The following is a 17,840-nucleotide window of genomic DNA, read 5'->3' on the forward strand; positions in this document are numbered from 1 at the left end:
CTTCCACCCTGACGGTGCGCTGTGACCTTTGAACCCGGGCCTCCCCCTCACTCATACCCCGCAGGATTCACGCAGAGCCACGCAGGAGGGAGAACCGCAGAAACCTCCCCCCCCACTCCTTCCTCATGGACCTGATTCTGCTCCTCCAGCAAGGAACCATGACCACGTCTGAGTGAAGAAGGAGAAGAAGGGGAAGAAGAAGGAGAAGAAGAAGGAGAGGAGCTCTTCCACCCAGAGGAGCCTTGTGAGAGCCTTGTGAGAACATGCTTCCTGTGAGAACATGCTGTCTCCTGCTCCTGAGCCTCCTGCTGCTGGCCTCCTCCACCCGGAGTCTGGCTCCTCCACCCGGAGCAGGACTCGACTTCCTCCAGGATATTTTACACTTTTATGGAGAAAACGCGTCTATTTCCACGCAGGACCTGAAGGATCTGCTGCTGCTGATCTCCGCCCGCAGGTCCGAGTCCGTGTTCCTGCACAATCCTCTGGAGAACCAAGAAGTGAGCATTCACATTTATACATAACTTAACAATCTGATTCTGATTTACAGGAACTGAATGAGCTTGTTGATGCTTTCAGTGCTAAATTAACTTGTTCATCCATTAACCACTAATAAAATAGTTTCATATAAACTTTTTTAACACGTTGTAGTTCAAGCTTGAAACATTGACTGACTAATTGCTTATTTCTAAAATGAATATTTGTATAAGGGTTTCACATTTCTTTCAGTGCCGAAGCTCATAGGTTTTGATTTTAGAAGTAAATAATGCATTTTATTATTTATTAAAGCACACATGATTAAAATTAAGTTTCATAACAACATTAAATGAACATGTATATACCTGAATACCTTTTTTAAACCTTTCTCTACTGATTTCTACTTTTTAGCTTCTTTTAGATGAAACATGGTTGATAAACAATTCAGTTTTTGCAATTAACACTTAATAATATGTATTATAACCTTTTTTTTTACATGTTGTAGTTCAAGCTTGAAACATTGTCTGACTAATTGCTTATTTCTAACATGAATATTGTTATTATTTAATATTTTTATATCGGTTTCACATTTCTGTCAGTGCTGAAGCTCATAGGTTTTGATTTTAGAAGTAAATAATGCATTTTATTATTTATTAATGCACACATGATTAAAATTAAGTTTCATAACAACATTAAATGAACATGTATATACCTGAATACCTTTTTAAACACTTTCTCTACTGATTTCTACTTTTTAGCTTCTTTTAGATGAAACATGGTCGATAAACAATTCAGTTTTTGCAATAAACTCTTAATAATATGTATTATAACCTTTTTTTAAACTTTTCTCATTTCTACTTAGTAGAGTTATTATCCTATAGCCTCCTTATTACTAATTCCCCATTCATTTGAACTGATTACCCATTTTCTTCATGTGCTTTAAGATGTGTTTCATGCATTTGAGGTTTTCTCAATGATCAACAACATGATAAAAAAAACAACTCAATTCTGTGTTACAAGCTTTATACTTTTCTCTACTCGTTTGTACTCTGTAGTATGACTCACATAGAGCTTCTCCTGGTATTATTTATTTTTTTGTATCAATTCCCTCTTTTCTTCGTTGCTGTGGCTCATATGTTTTGATTTCAGAAGTAAATTAATAAATAAAATCCTGAATTAAGCTTCATAATAACAATCTAACATGCACATCCCTGAATATAATCATTGTTTTAACCTTTTCTGTACTGATTTCTACTTTGTGGTACGATTAGCTTTATAATTAACATCATTAACAGACAATGCTTTGTCCCCTTTCAACTATAATATTAAAACTTGCTTTAGAAAACAGATTTCATACAAAAATATGCACAAAATTAATTCGAGATGACTTATAAACACGCAAAAATGACAAATATGAGAACATTTTAAATAGAAGAAGATGGATTTGAGACAAAAGACAGATTTAGAAACTATTTTTGTTTAATCTTCAAATGTCTCTGTGTCCCTCAGTGTCTCTCAGCCGAGCAGATCTTGTCCCGGTTCGGGATCAGAAATGTCAGTCAGCTGAATGTCGGACATCTGGGGACGATCTGTCCGGCCGTGTTGACCCAGGTGCTGCTGCCCTCCTGCCCCTACTCTGAGTCCGAGACCCTGGCGTCGGCCGACTACTCTGGTGAGTTGCTTCATCTCCACTGCTGCCCCCCCGCCCCCTCTGCTCAAATAATTCACAGGTCATGACGGGTTCGTTTCCTTGAATTCACTCTGGTGGTGCTTTTTATCCACAGTTACAGAAAGGTGCTGGAGAAAAGACTTTAAAATCTTCATAGATATTTGTTTTCTCTCTTGTGGATCCTTTAAAACAACAAAGAGGATGTTTTGCATTCCGGACACTGATTGGCTGAAGTTGCATTTCATTGAGATGTGAGGTCGAGGGTTCGGTCCGACCTCAGAGCTGAGTCACTGTGAACTCCTCTCTGAAGGTTCTCGATCCAGTTCAGATCATGCATCTAAATCTATCATCTAAAAACTGGGAATAATGAATTGACTGGTTGTAGAAACTTGAAGACGAAGCAGTCTTCAGTTCTGAGTGACGAGTAAGGGGGGGGTCTCTCTGAGGTTGTTTTCAAGGTCAATGGTGCCACTTGGTTTCGTCAGGGCTCCAGTCTTTGAAGTAATCTTGAGGCCGAGCGTTAAAACTCTTTGATTTTGAAGTGACAAGAGGTCAAGTGTTAGAAACCTTGGTTTAGTGGGTCACACGTGGACCAGTGTGAACTGTAGTCAAGGCTCCAGGGAGCGAAGTGTTGAGGCGCCGCTTCTACAACAGGATCCTCTGCAACCTGCTCGTGGAAGTTTCTGTTATATTTCGTGTTGATTTCAATAACAGTTAAACGTGTCACGCAAATGAACTCGACAGCAACACAAACATCCTCCGTTGGTTTTAAATCCAAACGGTTTCAACAACTCAACATGATCCCTTTTGGGGAAAAGAGGATTTACTGTTGAATTGGATTGTTGGTTTTAGTTCAGTGAAGCAGAAAGTGAGTGTAGTCGGCTCACTTCTGTTTATTCTTTGTAGAGGACTGATGCCTATACTGATATTTTAGGTATAACTATACATTATATTGACTGATCTGGTAATTGTTTTCTCTATTATTGGTTTTGTCTATAAAATGTCAGAAAATATTGATAAAATACCCGAGATGATGATTTGCGTTATCTGACCAACCTTCAAAAGCACAAGAACTTTTTGTTTAACCAAGAAACCACCAAATATTTGACCAACAAGCAAATATTTGGCCCTTTGGGGAAACTCCAGGCAGCTGAATGCAAACAGGGATGCAGGCGTTTTTTAGTTTGTTCTTCGGTTCCAATGTCACAAAGGCGAAATCTCAAATACGGCGGAAAGGAATTTCTTCAAGTTTGGTACAAAGGTTTCACTCTGACTCAAAGATGAACTGATTAGAATTTGTTGGCCAAAATTCACTCGTACGGTTTTGGACTCATGGACGCGTTATCTCAGAGAACGCCGGAGGGAATCCCTCCAGATTTGGCACAAACATCCACTTGGTGAAATGTGACGAGTCCAGATCTCTACGATCTCACGTCCTGGGAACATGACGGATCAGGAAGTCACACAGGAAGTTTCAATGCGTCTGTTACTGAAGTCGTTCACTGACTCGAATCTAGTGGTTGAGGGTCACTGTGAGTCTTCACTACATACGTACATGTGTATTATATGAATGTGGACAGACATGGATATAAACATCAACTTGAGGAAGTAATGAGAGTTGTTTAATAAATGACTGGAACAATTATTATAATATAGATTGAATAGTCAGTTAACTACTTGTCAATAGACAAATCAATTAATAGTTTAACTTGATTAGTTCAAATGAGGCAGAAAGAGTTTACATTACAGATATATCGTCATGGAAGTTACATTCAGTGGAAATCCTTTTAAACTTTGCTTTCCTGGCAAATACTGCACTAAAAATAAAATAAAATACTTTAACCTTCTAATCTTGAGCGTGAACCTGAACTGAACTGTGTATTTCACATTATCATATGTCTGTATTTACGCGATGTCAGTATTTCATTCGTCAAATATTGAGACAGTTCAGCTGAGTATGACCCAGGTCTATAGAACCCCCCCCCCTGTCCTGGAGTGACTCCCTCTCACACTGACCTCTCACTTTTCCCGTCACACTCCCAGGACTGTTGACACAGATACAACCAACTGTGCCTGTTGTTCAGTCTGACGCTCGTAATTCCTGCTGGTTCCTCCACCAGAATGTCTCCTCTGCAAATAAATAAGTGTTTTTGTGTCTTTTTGTCGAGCTGCACATCTGTCATGTGTTACTGCGTCATATTAGACTCGAGCCGTGATTTAACAGAATGAAGGTCGGCTCGTCTGGGGACTAAATCTGGCTCTTTCCTGGATTTGCGACAATTGTTATTATTGTGTCGGGATTAAATTAAATTCTACGTTGTTTCCAAAGTTTCTGCATTACAGGAAAAGTTTGCTAACTCGAGGCTAATTCAACAAAACATAATAAAATGCTTCATCAGCCAATATGGGTTGAGAACACATGCTGTTGCGAGATGAAACGTCCGGCGTCAGAACTTTCTTGCCGTGTCGGTGATAATTAATAAGACTGTGAGTGAGAAACTGTAACTCGTGTGTTACCCACAGGCCGGAGAATGTGATGAGATTTCAAATGTGGTTATTTCGCAGTGAGGGTCTTCAATGTGGGCACCAGTGGATCCACTGCAGTGATGGTGGAGGACACTGGGTTAATAACAGCTTCTACATTTACCATAGAAAATAAATCCTCTGGTGCATTGAAGGTGTTTTACACTGTAGCCAGAAGGAAGAATTAGTCAAAAGAGGAAGAATTAGTGTTTTGGATGATGGATAATCTTGATCAGAGGTCTTCAACAGGGGGTCCGCGGAGGTACTGCAGGGGGGTCGCAAAATCTTTGGTTGATTAGACAATTTTTAAATTTTTTTATAACTTTTTATTTATTTTCAAACCAATTTTTTTCCCACAAATTTAAATGTCTTTAAATACACATTAACATGCATCCAACATATTGTGAGGCTGATTTGACCCTCTGCCTGACAACCTCCATCCGTCCATGATTAGATAAGTTGTGTGCTACCCATCAGGGTCCGACATCTCACTAATGTGGGAGTATGTGTTACATCCACAGACAGCTTGAGGATTCACTGTCTCTTCTACATGTATGTTTAAAATAAAAACATGAATCTGTAAATTACTTTAATAGCTCAGTTTTGTATGCAACAATAAAAATATGAATATATGATCCTGTGTAGTATTTGAATAGCTTAGTATTGAATGCACAATAACAGGGTAGCTATGTTTATACATGGCACTAGGCCCAGTTTAATATAAAACACATTTTTTTACAATATATATAGTAGGGGGTCCCTGCTCCATCTCTCCACCAGTTTGGGGGTCCTTGGCCTGAAAAACGTTGAACACCCCTGATCTAGGTGATAGAACCTACGGCGAAAAAGAAAAAGTAAAATACAAACAAACTTGATCCCTGCCGCCGCCAAAACAAAGTCAAAGCACCAGATGAAATACAGAGAAACTCCATGATTCTAAAGATTGGATAACAACAGCTGTTTGTCCTCTCTCTCCTGGCAGTGTGGGGTTACGGGTTCCTGGCCGTCACCGTCATCAACCTGGCGTCTCTGCTCGGCCTCCTGCTGATTCCATTCACCAAGAAGTCCTACTTCCCCAAAGTGCTGACCTACTTCATCGGCCTGGCCATCGGGACGCTGTTCTCCAACGCCGTCCTTCAGCTCATACCAGAGGTGAGAGAGAGAGAGGCACAGCATCACTCCTCGGCTCAGCGACTCGTACAGAATGTTTAGAAGAGGTTTCCATTTATAAGAAACTGAGCTGTTCTACCTGTCCCTCCACAGGCCCTGGGCTTTGATCCCAAACGAGACAACTATGTGGGGAATGCAGTGGGAATATTCGGAGGCTTTTATCTCTTGTTCTTTGTGGAGAAGATTCTGAAACTGGCTCTGCGGATGGATCACGAGGTAACGACACAGAGGGATTTATTGTCTGTTTATTATTTTTTGTTTATTAAAGCACTTTTCCATTTATTACAGACCGGTAACAGTATCCTCATATCTCCGTTGTAAAGGTGCCACTGCACAGCTCAGGTTTATGGGATGATTCCACTTCCAACTGCTGACTGCCGCAGGAAATAACACTTAATGAGAACCCGTGCTCATTATTTAAAATAATCATTTTACGTCAAGGTCAAAGGCGGTAGTGTCAGCGAGTTGACACTTTGTGAGAATGTGGTCTGTGTTTTATAGAACCCTAATATTTATTATATTTAAAGTAAAATAAAGGTAAAATATGTCCATAGTGTAGGAAGGAAAATGTTTGATAGATTTACGTGCTTCTTTTTGGCCAAGATTTGTATGAAAATATTAGATCCACTTTAGTGTCTGATGATATATGAAGTCAATTAGCTTAGCTTTGAATAAACTCTAATTGAACTGCACCTGTCAGTCAGTCAGTCAGTCAGTCAGTTCACTACTTTTGGTCAAGACTTACTCTGGATATTTCAACAACGAAATTAACAGAATACGAATTTCCCTGAATCAGAATCAGAATCAGAAGGTATTTATTGCCAAGTAGGTTTACACCTACATGGAATTTGCTCTAGTTATTGGTGCATACAATGAACATAGAAACATAAAAACACAATAAAAACACCACACATAAGAAAAACAATAATAATAATAAAAAAACAATATATATTTACTCACTATTTACTTCATATTTGCTCACTTTTTCTAATATTTATACTGTTCATGTCTCTTGCTCAGCCTGCTCACTTTTGCGGTTTTGTGTGAAATTACTCGACAACTATTTGATCTGTCATAGTGTTGATAATCTTTAAACTTTTTTTGTACTCGGGTTTATGATCAACTCCCTGCAGATAACAAGACATTTTTGTCATTTGACTCATTAACAGTGTTAAGTGTCTTTAACGGAACCTGTGTTTTCTCCTCTGTTGTGCACACCTGTCTCCTGCTCAGCACGGCCACAGCCACTTCGCTCCTGCAGAGTCGACTCAGGAGAACTCCCTTCAGAATGGAGACATAACAGAAAAGAGTGACGCCATCATTCTGACTGGAATCAGCACCATCGCCTTAGACAAGCGCAGCCTGAGCCGAGATTCTCAGGTACCCAGCACACTCATGATGGAATGACTAATGATCCCTGATGCACACGTGACATTAACCTGCAGCTCTGCCCCCATGCACTCAGTGATCCTTTGTTTAAGTAGCTGAGTCTCGAGATAAGCTTTTAAAGAAGCCAGAGACGCGCTGTCTCCAACAGCTCTTATCTGAATCGATCACGGACTATAAACTGAAGTGTGTGATTTAATCTCTTTATGGGTCAAAAAGTGTAACTGTGCTAATAGGGACAGTAAATCAAAATAAACTTCCGTAGCCGATGAGGTACCGCGGGGTGATTAGAGCTTCGGTTAATGTTTAACGGTGAAATCTCTGGAGTCTTACGGAGGAGTCTGGCTTTGAAGGGATAAAAAATACTAAACAAACAGACGTGGCAGTGACACAGGGATCGAGCAGTGAAACCAGTGAAACCAGGCCGTCGGCCTCAGATCCCTCTTCTCCCGGTAAAAGCTGGAATTGTCTGAGCCGAGCACAAAGACTCTTTGTTAGTCGGCGGCTGAGAGAACGGATGTTTTGTCACCGCAGACGATCTGCAACCAAACTGCAAAGGTTCTGTTTGTGTCCGCCGGCTCTCTGGTTTCCCATCAACCACACTTGTGCCATTCTATCTGTAATTAAAGAGTTCTGTGGCAAAGTCTGCACCATCCTTTTAGGGGACAAGGTTTCCTGTCCTTTGATAATCAGCATCTTTTATATTTTTTAGAGCCAAGATGGAGGCACTGTCTTAATTAAAGCCTTTCGATTGTTAGATTTTCTCACAGTGTTTATTTTAAAATCGTGTTAGTGATGATGAGGATGAAATACAATAACTTTGGATATCGCTGAACAACATTTAGAAGAGTGATTGGTAAATGTAGTTCATAGAAAATATTACCATTACATTGTCTCCTCTGCTAAAGGAAGTTTTTATTTCCCCTGTTATTTATTATTTTTTTGTGAGCAAGATTACACAAAATGGTTCAGGGGGCAGATCCAGGATTTAATAAATGGATCTTGATGAAAGAAATCCAGCAGATTTATGGAGCTAATATCTCATTCCCTAAGGGACCTTATTATTAATCCATCATCCAATCTGTCTGCCCAACTCTGATTTGATTCGATGTTTGTTTTGCCCCTTGGTTTCCCTTTGAGTCTTAAAACAAGAACCTATTCTCTATTTTAATATTCTAGTTCGTCCATTCTACCTGCTAAACATCAGCTCTAAGCCCCAACTCCAGCCTCCCTGAGCTGCTTGCTTTGTATTAAATTAATAAATTAATAAAACAGAATTGAAGTTCTCAGATTCCATCGTAATTTGATATTGATATTGAGGCAAAAAATGCCTTCACCTGGTGTTGACCAGATCGTGGCGAAAAAGCAAAACTTTCAACTTTGTCCTTTATTTTTCCGGATGTGAACTTTGGGTTTGAAACACAGAGATACAGTATCATTGCGTGTTATCTTTGTGGCTCACTAAATCCACATACTGTACCATACCGTTATTTGCATGTGACTTCCTGAGTTAAAAAAATCAAACTGCCATTCTCCACCTCACCCGTCCCGTCCCTCCGCAGGACGCCCAGGACTCGGGTGTGATGTGCCAGTGGCTGCGTGGGAAACGCGTCTCTCACATCAAGACGGTGGCGTGGATGATCACGCTGAGCGACGCGCTGCACAACTTCATCGACGGCCTGGCCATCGGGGCTTCGTTCACCGTGTCCATCCTGGCCGGGTTCAGCACGTCCACAGCCATCGTGTGTGAGGAGTTTCCTCATGAGCTGGGTGAGAGATAAACGGAGGAAAATCGTGAAACCTCGCACTGTAAACTCACAAAGTTTTATTTTTAACTTGTCATGGAAAAAATTTAGCTCGTCTTAAGAGAGAAAGTCATGGTCAAGGCGTTCTTTTCATAGCATTACAGTCTAAAATTTTATAGAAAATAAGGACAAAACCTCATCTACGGACAAGTTTTCTTTCTAAAGTTACAAAAGACACCAGAACAACATCAGGTTGGATTTTTCGCCAAAGACGTTTAGGATATTTCCATTTGATCGCCTGGTGCGGTCATGAAAACATGTTTTCAGTGAAGGACTGATGCAAGAAGATGCAGGAGATAAATACATCTGATTCTATGAGTCAGATTGAGAGGATTTTTCTACTGAAAGTGGAATTTAACTGGGAAATTAAGGTTAAACTATTCAATTCAAACTAAAGTTCCCACTCAGAATCAATAATCTTTATCGCCCTCTCCTGACGAGCTGCAGAGTTGCACCAAAAATGTGTATTTTTTTTCTTTATTTGTGTCTTCAAATTGAAAATACCTACATTTTCCACTTAATTCAGAGAAGATGCCTCACGTAAAAGAGCAATGAAATGTATTGTTACAGACATAACGTGTATTGTTAGAGATATAACAGGTATTGTCACACACAGCTAGAATCATTACTCTGTAAATAGAAGTGAAAAAAGATTTTTAATAATTTCTGCAGTAAAATTAAACCTTCAATAACTTTTTTTTACTTTAGGTCAGAAAAGTCTCACCTTTTACCACTTTAACCTCAAACCTAAAGAAAAACCCTAAAGTACCCGTTACCTGCTTTACAGAGAGTATTATTACTGCTATAAGATATTCATTTGTAGTAATAAACAGTTTGTCTGTTGAGCAAAGTTTCATCAATGCTCTCCTCGTCCTGCCCCCCCCCCTCTGCTGGTTTCACTCCCTCTAATCAATGCTGTGTTCTGTTCCCTCTGCAGGAGACTTTGTGATCCTGCTGAACTCTGGCATGAGCATCCCACAAGCCATTTTCTTCAATCTGCTGTCGGCGGTTTCGTGTTACGTCGGCCTCGCGTTTGGAATTCTGCTGGGCAGCAACTTTGCCCCCAACGCAATCTTTGCCATCGCGGGAGGAATGTTCCTGTATATTGCGCTGGCGGATATGGTGAGTTAGATTACATTATCTGAGGATAATCACGTAGTAGCTACAATAATAATAAAAAAATGGCTTCCTGTTGTGATGTAAATGAAATTGTTTTTATGATAACGTTAGAATCCAAGTGTGATCAAAGCAAAAGGGCCTTAGGGACTTTGGAGGATAGAGCTGGAGTTTTTCTCAATTTTTGTGGAAACCAAAGTTTAAAAAAAGCCTCAATCCAACGAGGCCAAACAATCCCACACATGATTATCTAGTTCTGATGGAAGTAATAAAAAACAAGAACGGATGTAACGGATGAAGTCTGATAACTTAAATTACTTATTGGTCATTAAACTAGATTGGGTTCATCTGGTTTGGTGGAAATTGGTTCAGAGTTATAAAATAAAGCAACAAACAGACAAGGGTGAAAATATGACGGAGGCACAAATCACATTTTGGAAAAATCAAGGAATACTGGTTTAAACATGATTAAAAATATGTACATTTGTGATTAAAAAAAAAAAGGCTCAGAAGAAATATTTGAGGCTTAAAAGTAGAATTATCCAGACTATTTAAAATTAATATTCTGAAAAATAAACAGATTTTATTAAATGTTTTCCCATAACTTAATAATAACGTACTAGAGCAGACTACAGGAACAAAGAGTTGTTGTTTTTGAGATCATTTCTTAGCTGCTTTTGGTTTTTATAGGATTTGTTGAGAAAGAGACATGCAAACACTAAAACAAAAATATAAAACCACAAACTACTTCAGACCCGCTCATATTGCTAGTTAATGGTTTGTGTGTGTGTGTCACTTTGAATCCCAGTTCCCAGAGATGGACAACATCGCCCGGGAACAGCGCCGGACTTCCGACAAGATCGTTTTCTTCCTGATCCAGAACGCCGGCCTGCTGACCGGGTTCGCCATCATTCTGCTGATCACCGTGTACGCAGGCGAGATCAACCTGGGTTAGAGGAGAGGAACACGAACTGGGAATCAAACAGTCGTGAGCTGCTTCCGTTTCTGCTGACTCGGCTCCCTCAGTGAATGTGAAGGGAATGTTTTGTACAAAGAAAACTAAATGTGTAAAGGACTTTTTGTTAAAAAATCTTTCTACTGTTGATTTAGTAAAATGTTTACTCCATGAAAGGGAAAAAAATCTTTACAATCGTTTGATGTATGAAATCTAGACAAATTTATTTTAAGGGGGAAATAAATTATTTTTTTTAGTCTTCATATATTGTGACATCTGTTCCTTGTGTTGTTCCCGAGCGCTGCTGCTTTGTAAACTAACTTTTAACGAGTTGTTGTGGCAGCAGCCGTTGCTCGGGCTGTTATGGCATCAGAGTTTGACCTCTGTGTTTTGATCCTGGCTCTTTCTCAAGGTCGTATCGCTGGACTCTTTCATCTGCATGTTTCACAGAGTGTATTCTGCTGCCGACCAAATTTCAGACACTGGAAAATGTTCATATTTTTGTGGGAATGATGCCTCCTGTAGCTCAAAATACAACTGTCCTAGTTGACCTTTCCTATGTTCTATACAGAAGTGTTCCAACATACACAAAGACATGGACCAAAATATGTCACACACCCGAAAGGCTTATGTATCACATAGGATTTAAAAATAATCAACCACAGGAAATACATATATATTTGAAACCAACTGTGAGTCACTCCAAATTTTTTCCCCAGTGAACATAGAAAATAGGATATAAAAAAGGTGCCCAAATAAAATCAAATTTTGCTCTTATTGTAAATTAGATTTTATGATATTTTGTGTTAAACATGACATCTCTCATGACCTACTACGAGAAAGAGGTAAGCGATTATATAGTAAAAGAAACAAAGTCTGTCTGTATATTTTTCGGGGGACACTGGTGCTTGTCATGCAGATTTTTGTTTCAGATATTTTTGAAGTTTGATTTCTTTGGAAAAAAAAACTAATTTTAGACGTGATTTTCGTTTTGTGTTTAGTCTCCCAGATTTTATTGTGAAAACAAAAAATGTTTTTCAAATTGTACCTGGGGGCATCACAGAAGCTCTTTCCATTTGTATGCATTTTAGTTTATTTTTTACCATGTACAATAAAACGGTGCGTACGGATTGTAAGAATATGGTTTCATGTTGGTATCTTTATTAAATATAATTAAATATCTTAACAAGGCAAGAAAGCAGAAATATTTTAATACAAAATCATATTTATTTAGACAATTTATTTGATATCTCTTTTTATAAAACTGTGTATTTATTTGTTTATTATTTAATTTAAACTAATGTCAAATGAAGAATATTAAGGACACGTTTTAATATTGATTTACTCATCAGCCAATCAGCATTAAAGAGGAAGTAGCCTTATTTGCGTTCACGTCCCACCGTAAAGTCCGTATTCAGTCAACTATTCAGCAGCTAAGTGGATAATAAACCTAACCTGCACCACCTCCTGTTCTTATCTTCATATCCGGTACATGTGGAATGTGACCCACTTTGTGTACACACAAATTACAACATCCGGTACAAGTACAAGACAAAACAACAGTATTTACATTGAAGACCATACTGACTTGTCCCCTTTCCCACTGTGGCGAGCGTCCCTGAACGCATCAAGCCTACAGCTTCTTGGTGAATCGCAAACAAACGAACCGACTCCAGCATGAATCGAGTTGTTTGAGTTTCCAGGAGCTTCCGCTTCTCTCAGCTCGTCCTCAGGCGACTTCCAGGAGTTCACACCCACAGGTAAAGTGTCTCTGTTCCGTGTTTCCTCTCTGACATCCACCTCGGAGCCAGTTCTCCTCTCAGATCGGCTGCTAGCTCCGATGCTAGCTGCTGTTAGCTAACCAGGGGAATGGAAGTCGTGTCTGGTTTGGATTTGGAGGAAGCAGCTGATCCATGAACTAGATATTGTCATGTTTAATTATGGATGATGGTGAATAACATGTTTATAACAGCAGGTGTTGACCTTAGACCCTACCCATGTGTGAGGCAGTGATTTGTCCGTTCACGTCACAAACCAGTTCACACTACACGACCAGTTGTGATAGAGTATCTCATAATACTCTACGATTTACTATTCAACAATCGATAAACTGCAAATCAATCACACAATGATGTATCGTGATGTGTGTCTTACTGACAAATGCACATTTCCCTATAGAGGTGAACTGCAGGATTTGTGTGTTTGTATAATCCTGTTATAAAATAAAGCAACAAACAGACAAGGGTGGAAATATCACATCATAGACAAATCTAGGAATACCGGTTTAAACATGATTCAAATACATTTATGATTTTAAAAAAGGCTCAGAAATGTTCCGCAATACATTTTAGAGGCTTAAAAGTACAATTATCCAGACTTTTCAAATGAGTATTCTGAAAAAGAAACCGTTTTATTAAATGTTTTCCCATAACTTAATAATAACGTACTAGAGCAGACTACAGGAACAAATAGTTGTTGTTGTTTTTTTATATTCTTTATTTTTTTTGACAGTTGTTTACAAAAACTTACATCAGGTCAAGGGCAATTTTCTTTCTTCTGCTGTCAACCTTTTTCAAAATTGGGTAACTTTGTACATTTTGGGAGAGGTATATAGTGTGTACATGTGCACAATAATCACAGATCAGTAGAGAAAAACAAGAGTTGTTGTTTTTGAGTTGTTGTGTTTGTGAGTTTGTTTGGTGTCAGATTCACAGACACAAATGAAACAAGGTACCAAAACAAGTGCTTAAAGTTACTGCCTCTTTAATTTGTATAACAAACACACTGTAATTGTCCCAAAGTGACATCATTCCAATGTGAAATTGTGAAAGTACGGTGGCCCAGAGAGCTCAACATACTGCAAATATCGAAAAGGACAACAGAACTTGTGTCATCAAAGTTGTTTTCTTTATGTGCACAAGTTTTTTTGTATCTATTTCCAAGTGTTTTCTGAATTTGCAGTGTGTTGAGCTCTCTTTGTTACATAACATCAGACAGTACGCATGAAATCACTCATATATAAATATATAAAATCCTGATGGAGCTTATAAATGCAGGAAAAAACACCTCAAGATCAAATCTGTCAGGATAGCGTTTTATTATACGACTATTTGTTTGTATAAATATTGAAACACTAGTGTGAAGGTTATTCTTTTGAGACTCAATGACAAATTCAACCCGTATTTTAGGGCTCGGCCTGAGTTCACCAGGGTCCCTGATCATTGTTGCTCCTCACAACATTAACAGGGGGTCTTTTGTTTCTGTTTGCTGGTGTGATGACTCCAAGTAGAACCATAACAATTATAAAAGCATATGTATTATTACAAATATAAAATGTATGGGTCGTGTATGTGAAAGCTTAGCTAATAGAGATCCCAATAAAAAACTCCATCTTGTTGTGATGACACTCATCTCAATTTGAAGTTGATCCGATGAAAGCCCTGGTACAAGTACCTCAAAGTAAAAATGTGGAATATGTCCAAAATGGCCACTAAATGCAAAATAGCAGGCTTCCTGTTAAAGACTTTTTTGTTTGTCTGGTCATGATACACCTGTATATCGATTTTTGTGAAGACCGGTCAATGTGAACACGTTCCAGGGGTCTCGGGGGGGCACCGTTGAGCCATTTTGCGACGCCCATTGAAAATTCCTTTAGAATACGTAAATTTTCACCACTTTCTAACTTTCTGCAAATTTTGGTAAGAATTTGAGCATGGTAAAGCCCTCAAAAAGCCAATTAATTTGCCTGAATAATAATAATAATAATAATCCTTACAATTTCAATAGGGCCTCACCTGACCTTTGATCAGTTCTCGGGCCCTAATTAACAATAACCTGCAGCTGTTTGATTAATATATGAGATGTGCTCTATTTTCTTCCTCTTAAATGAAGTGAAATTAATCTCTCCCTCACTTTTTGTCTCCTTGTTTAATTTAAATGCAGCGTTGAGCCATGGCCAACATTCAGATCCGCAAATACCGAGAGGATGATTCCGAGGCAGTGAAGGAGATCTTCACCATGGGGATGAGCGAGCACATCCCTTCGTCCTTCATGCACGTCCTGAAGCAGCCGCTCATGCAGATGGTGCTGATGATCGTCTTCTGCGCTCTCATGACCAGCTCCAAGTCCTTCCTGCTGCCCATCCTGGCTCTCACCCTGTGCCTAGCCGGGGCGCGGCAGTTTGTGGTCTACATGTTCAACCAGTACATCGACTCCTCCCTCAAGAAGGACCTCAACAGCATCAGTGAGACCTACCTGAGCCAGAAGGACTCTGGTTTCTGGGTGGCTGAGAGCGATGGCCAGGTGGTCGCCACAGTGGCGTGCCTCCCCGCCCCGGAGGCGCCCGGGTGCCTGGAGCTGAAACGCATGTCCGTGTGCCGCAGTCACCGCAGGATGGGCATCGCTAAGACTCTGTGTCAGACAATTACTGATTTCACTCGTGAGAGGGGCTACGCAGCCGTCATCCTCCGAACCTCTGTGGTACAGACGGACGCTCAGAAGCTCTACGAGAACCTGGGCTTCCAGAAGATAAGAGAGTTTGCTATTCCTGAATTTCCTGCCAAAATCCTGAACTTCAATTTGCTTGAGTACAGACTGGATTTACAGAAAGACGGGAAAACTGACTGACTCGAGCAGAGAGACGATTTCAGGTCCACTCTAACATTCATTAACCCAGTTTCATCAGTGCTGAGGTTTCTCTAGCACGCGTTGCACAACTGAATCAACAAATCATTATTGTTTTCAAAAGCTTTTAAAAAATTGTCAGTCACTTGTAATACAGTGGAATCTGCTTATAGTGATCACCTTGGTCCCAGGTCTTTCTCTGTTAATTATTACTAATACTAATAACTAATACTTTACTTAAATGAGTGAAATCTTTCTTCGTAGCTACAAGTGCATTAATTCAGCTCGTCTCTCAAGCTGACACACACACACACACACAGACACACACATCACTATATCCGGCTTCCACTGTATTAGTTGAGGAAAGTTTGGTTTGCCCGTGATCACGTTCTCAATGCCTGCTTTTGATTGAGCTTCTTTTAAAGTCTGTTAATTAATTCATTTTGTAAATGATTTCATTCATTTCTACAGGAAACTCAATTCAATAGATCGCAAGTTGCTCCTTTAATTTTGTAACTTTCCTTATGTTATTCAGAGTAAAATGAAAGATGCACTGATCTGATTGATCATCCCTGATCTTATTACAGGGGAAACATATTTACATGTTTAAAACACACATGTATAAATTATTTTTGTGTCTCCAGATGAAGCTGTGTGAAGTAAATGTTCTCATGTGAAGATTGTCAGAAGTCTGGGGGCAGTGACGTTTGAACAAACCTCTGCTTGCTCTATCTCTGCCTCAGGCCTTTAAGATATCAGACCCACCAATCATCAGTCCAGACTCTATAGACAGATGTAAAACAGAAATAGTAAATAATATTGGATATTATTAGAATAGTCAGCTTACTAATCAACTTACTGATTGATTAATTGACAAGCTGTTGCAGCTCCTGTTGTGAACCTGTTGACACTTATGAACTCTGAGATTAAAGAGCTGTACGTTTGATTCCATGATTAACAATGTGTATGCATTTCCCATTTACACGCCTGACACACAATAAAACATGTACTTCTTCTTTTCATCTGAAGATTTATCTACTTCTTCACTTCCTCTTTCCTTTGGCACATGGTCTGGGATATTTCAGATTCAGTTTTTTTTCTGACAAACTGTTTTTAAATCTCTTTTTGCATTAGAAACATTGACCTTACCAGGACCAGTAGATCTCACAGGGACCAAACCCCAGTCCTGTGAGTTGTGTTCAGGTTAAATTTAGGATTAGTTATTAACTGGTCATTGTTAAGGTGAGAGATAAGGTTTTGGTTAGGTGATCCACAATGAATGGGAGTCAGAGCAAAGTCCTAATAACGATAGCTGCACTAAAGTGTGTGTGTGTGTGTGTCTGGTTCCTGTTCAACCGATAATAGAAGAAGAACAAGGCCCAGGGGAGGTTGTGGTCTCGGGCTGAAACATCCTGCAACATGTGGGGCTTTGGGTAATGAACCTGAGAAGCTGCTGTGCACACAGGACGTGAACATGTTCCAGACGGATACTGAGAAGCCGAGGGACATCAAGTTGTTATTCCCCCCCCCCCCCATCACAGATAGGATAAATATCTGTTTCATATCAAAAGTGTGATTGAAAAAAAAGGATAAAAACAACATTACTCTCAGCTTCAACTTTATTGACATCAGTTGTGCATTCTTGAAAATGTGGAAACAAAGACGACACAACATTACCAACAACTGATCTATTATTTTCTAACGTCTGCTTCCTTAAAAGATAGATAGATAGATTACTTTATTCATCCCCGAAGGGAAATTAAGTCGTCATAGCAGCTGGTATATTTGAATACAATAAAATACAATACAATAGAATAAAATAAAAAATATTGATAATATATAGTAATAATGGCAGCAACAGTATATAGTATAATAATAATAAATATAATAATAAAAATAATAATGACATGTACACATGTATAAATATGTGTATATAGACTTATATATACAAAGAATATACAAAGAGTATGATATAATATGATATGATATATAGTAGAGGTATAAATATAAGTATTTGACTATACAATAGATAATATAATATACTATGAGTGTAAGAATATGTAGACAGAGTGTGCAAAAGACAATTTACTTTTAACATAAAAACTAAATTCACCTGCAC

At 39.0% G+C, this 17,840-nt stretch overlaps 2 protein-coding genes across 2 annotated transcripts; both read left to right on the forward strand.

Moving 5' to 3' along the window:
• Window positions 1-50: 50 nt before the first annotated feature.
• slc39a8 (solute carrier family 39 member 8) lies at window positions 51-12,237 on the forward strand. The gene is made up of 8 exons (XM_061082572.1): window positions 51-497; window positions 1,984-2,146; window positions 5,649-5,818; window positions 5,930-6,052; window positions 7,070-7,216; window positions 8,785-8,992; window positions 9,965-10,149; window positions 10,952-12,237. Exons 1-8 carry the CDS (start codon window positions 264-266, stop codon window positions 11,096-11,098), a joined length of 1,377 nt encoding a protein of 458 aa, XP_060938555.1. The 5' UTR covers window positions 51-263; the 3' UTR covers window positions 11,099-12,237.
• A 471-nt stretch (window positions 12,238-12,708) lies between these two features.
• LOC133015251 (probable N-acetyltransferase camello) lies at window positions 12,709-16,743 on the forward strand. Its single transcript, XM_061082410.1, has 2 exons — window positions 12,709-12,858; window positions 15,041-16,743. The coding sequence occupies exon 2, from the start codon at window positions 15,050-15,052 to the stop codon at window positions 15,722-15,724; it is 675 nt and encodes a 224-aa protein (XP_060938393.1). The 5' UTR covers window positions 12,709-12,858; window positions 15,041-15,049; the 3' UTR covers window positions 15,725-16,743.
• Window positions 16,744-17,840: the final 1,097 nt, after the last annotated feature.

The sequence above is a fragment of the Limanda limanda genome, chromosome 12, assembly GCF_963576545.1.
Source record: "Limanda limanda chromosome 12, fLimLim1.1, whole genome shotgun sequence".
NCBI classification, from domain to species: Eukaryota; Metazoa; Chordata; class Actinopteri; order Pleuronectiformes; family Pleuronectidae; genus Limanda; species Limanda limanda.

Coding starts and splice junctions, on each gene's coding strand:
- LOC133015251 (XM_061082410.1), top strand. CDS start 15,050: ATGGCCAACATTCAGATCCGCAAATACCGAGAGGATGATTCCGAGGCA.
- slc39a8 (XM_061082572.1), top strand. CDS start 264: ATGCTTCCTGTGAGAACATGCTGTCTCCTGCTCCTGAGCCTCCTGCTG. Junction 498..1,983: donor ATCCTCTGGAGAACCAAGAA/GTGAGCATTCAC, acceptor TGTGTCCCTCAG/TGTCTCTCAGCCGAGCAGAT. Junction 5,819..5,929: donor TCCTTCAGCTCATACCAGAG/GTGAGAGAGAGA, acceptor GTCCCTCCACAG/GCCCTGGGCTTTGATCCCAA.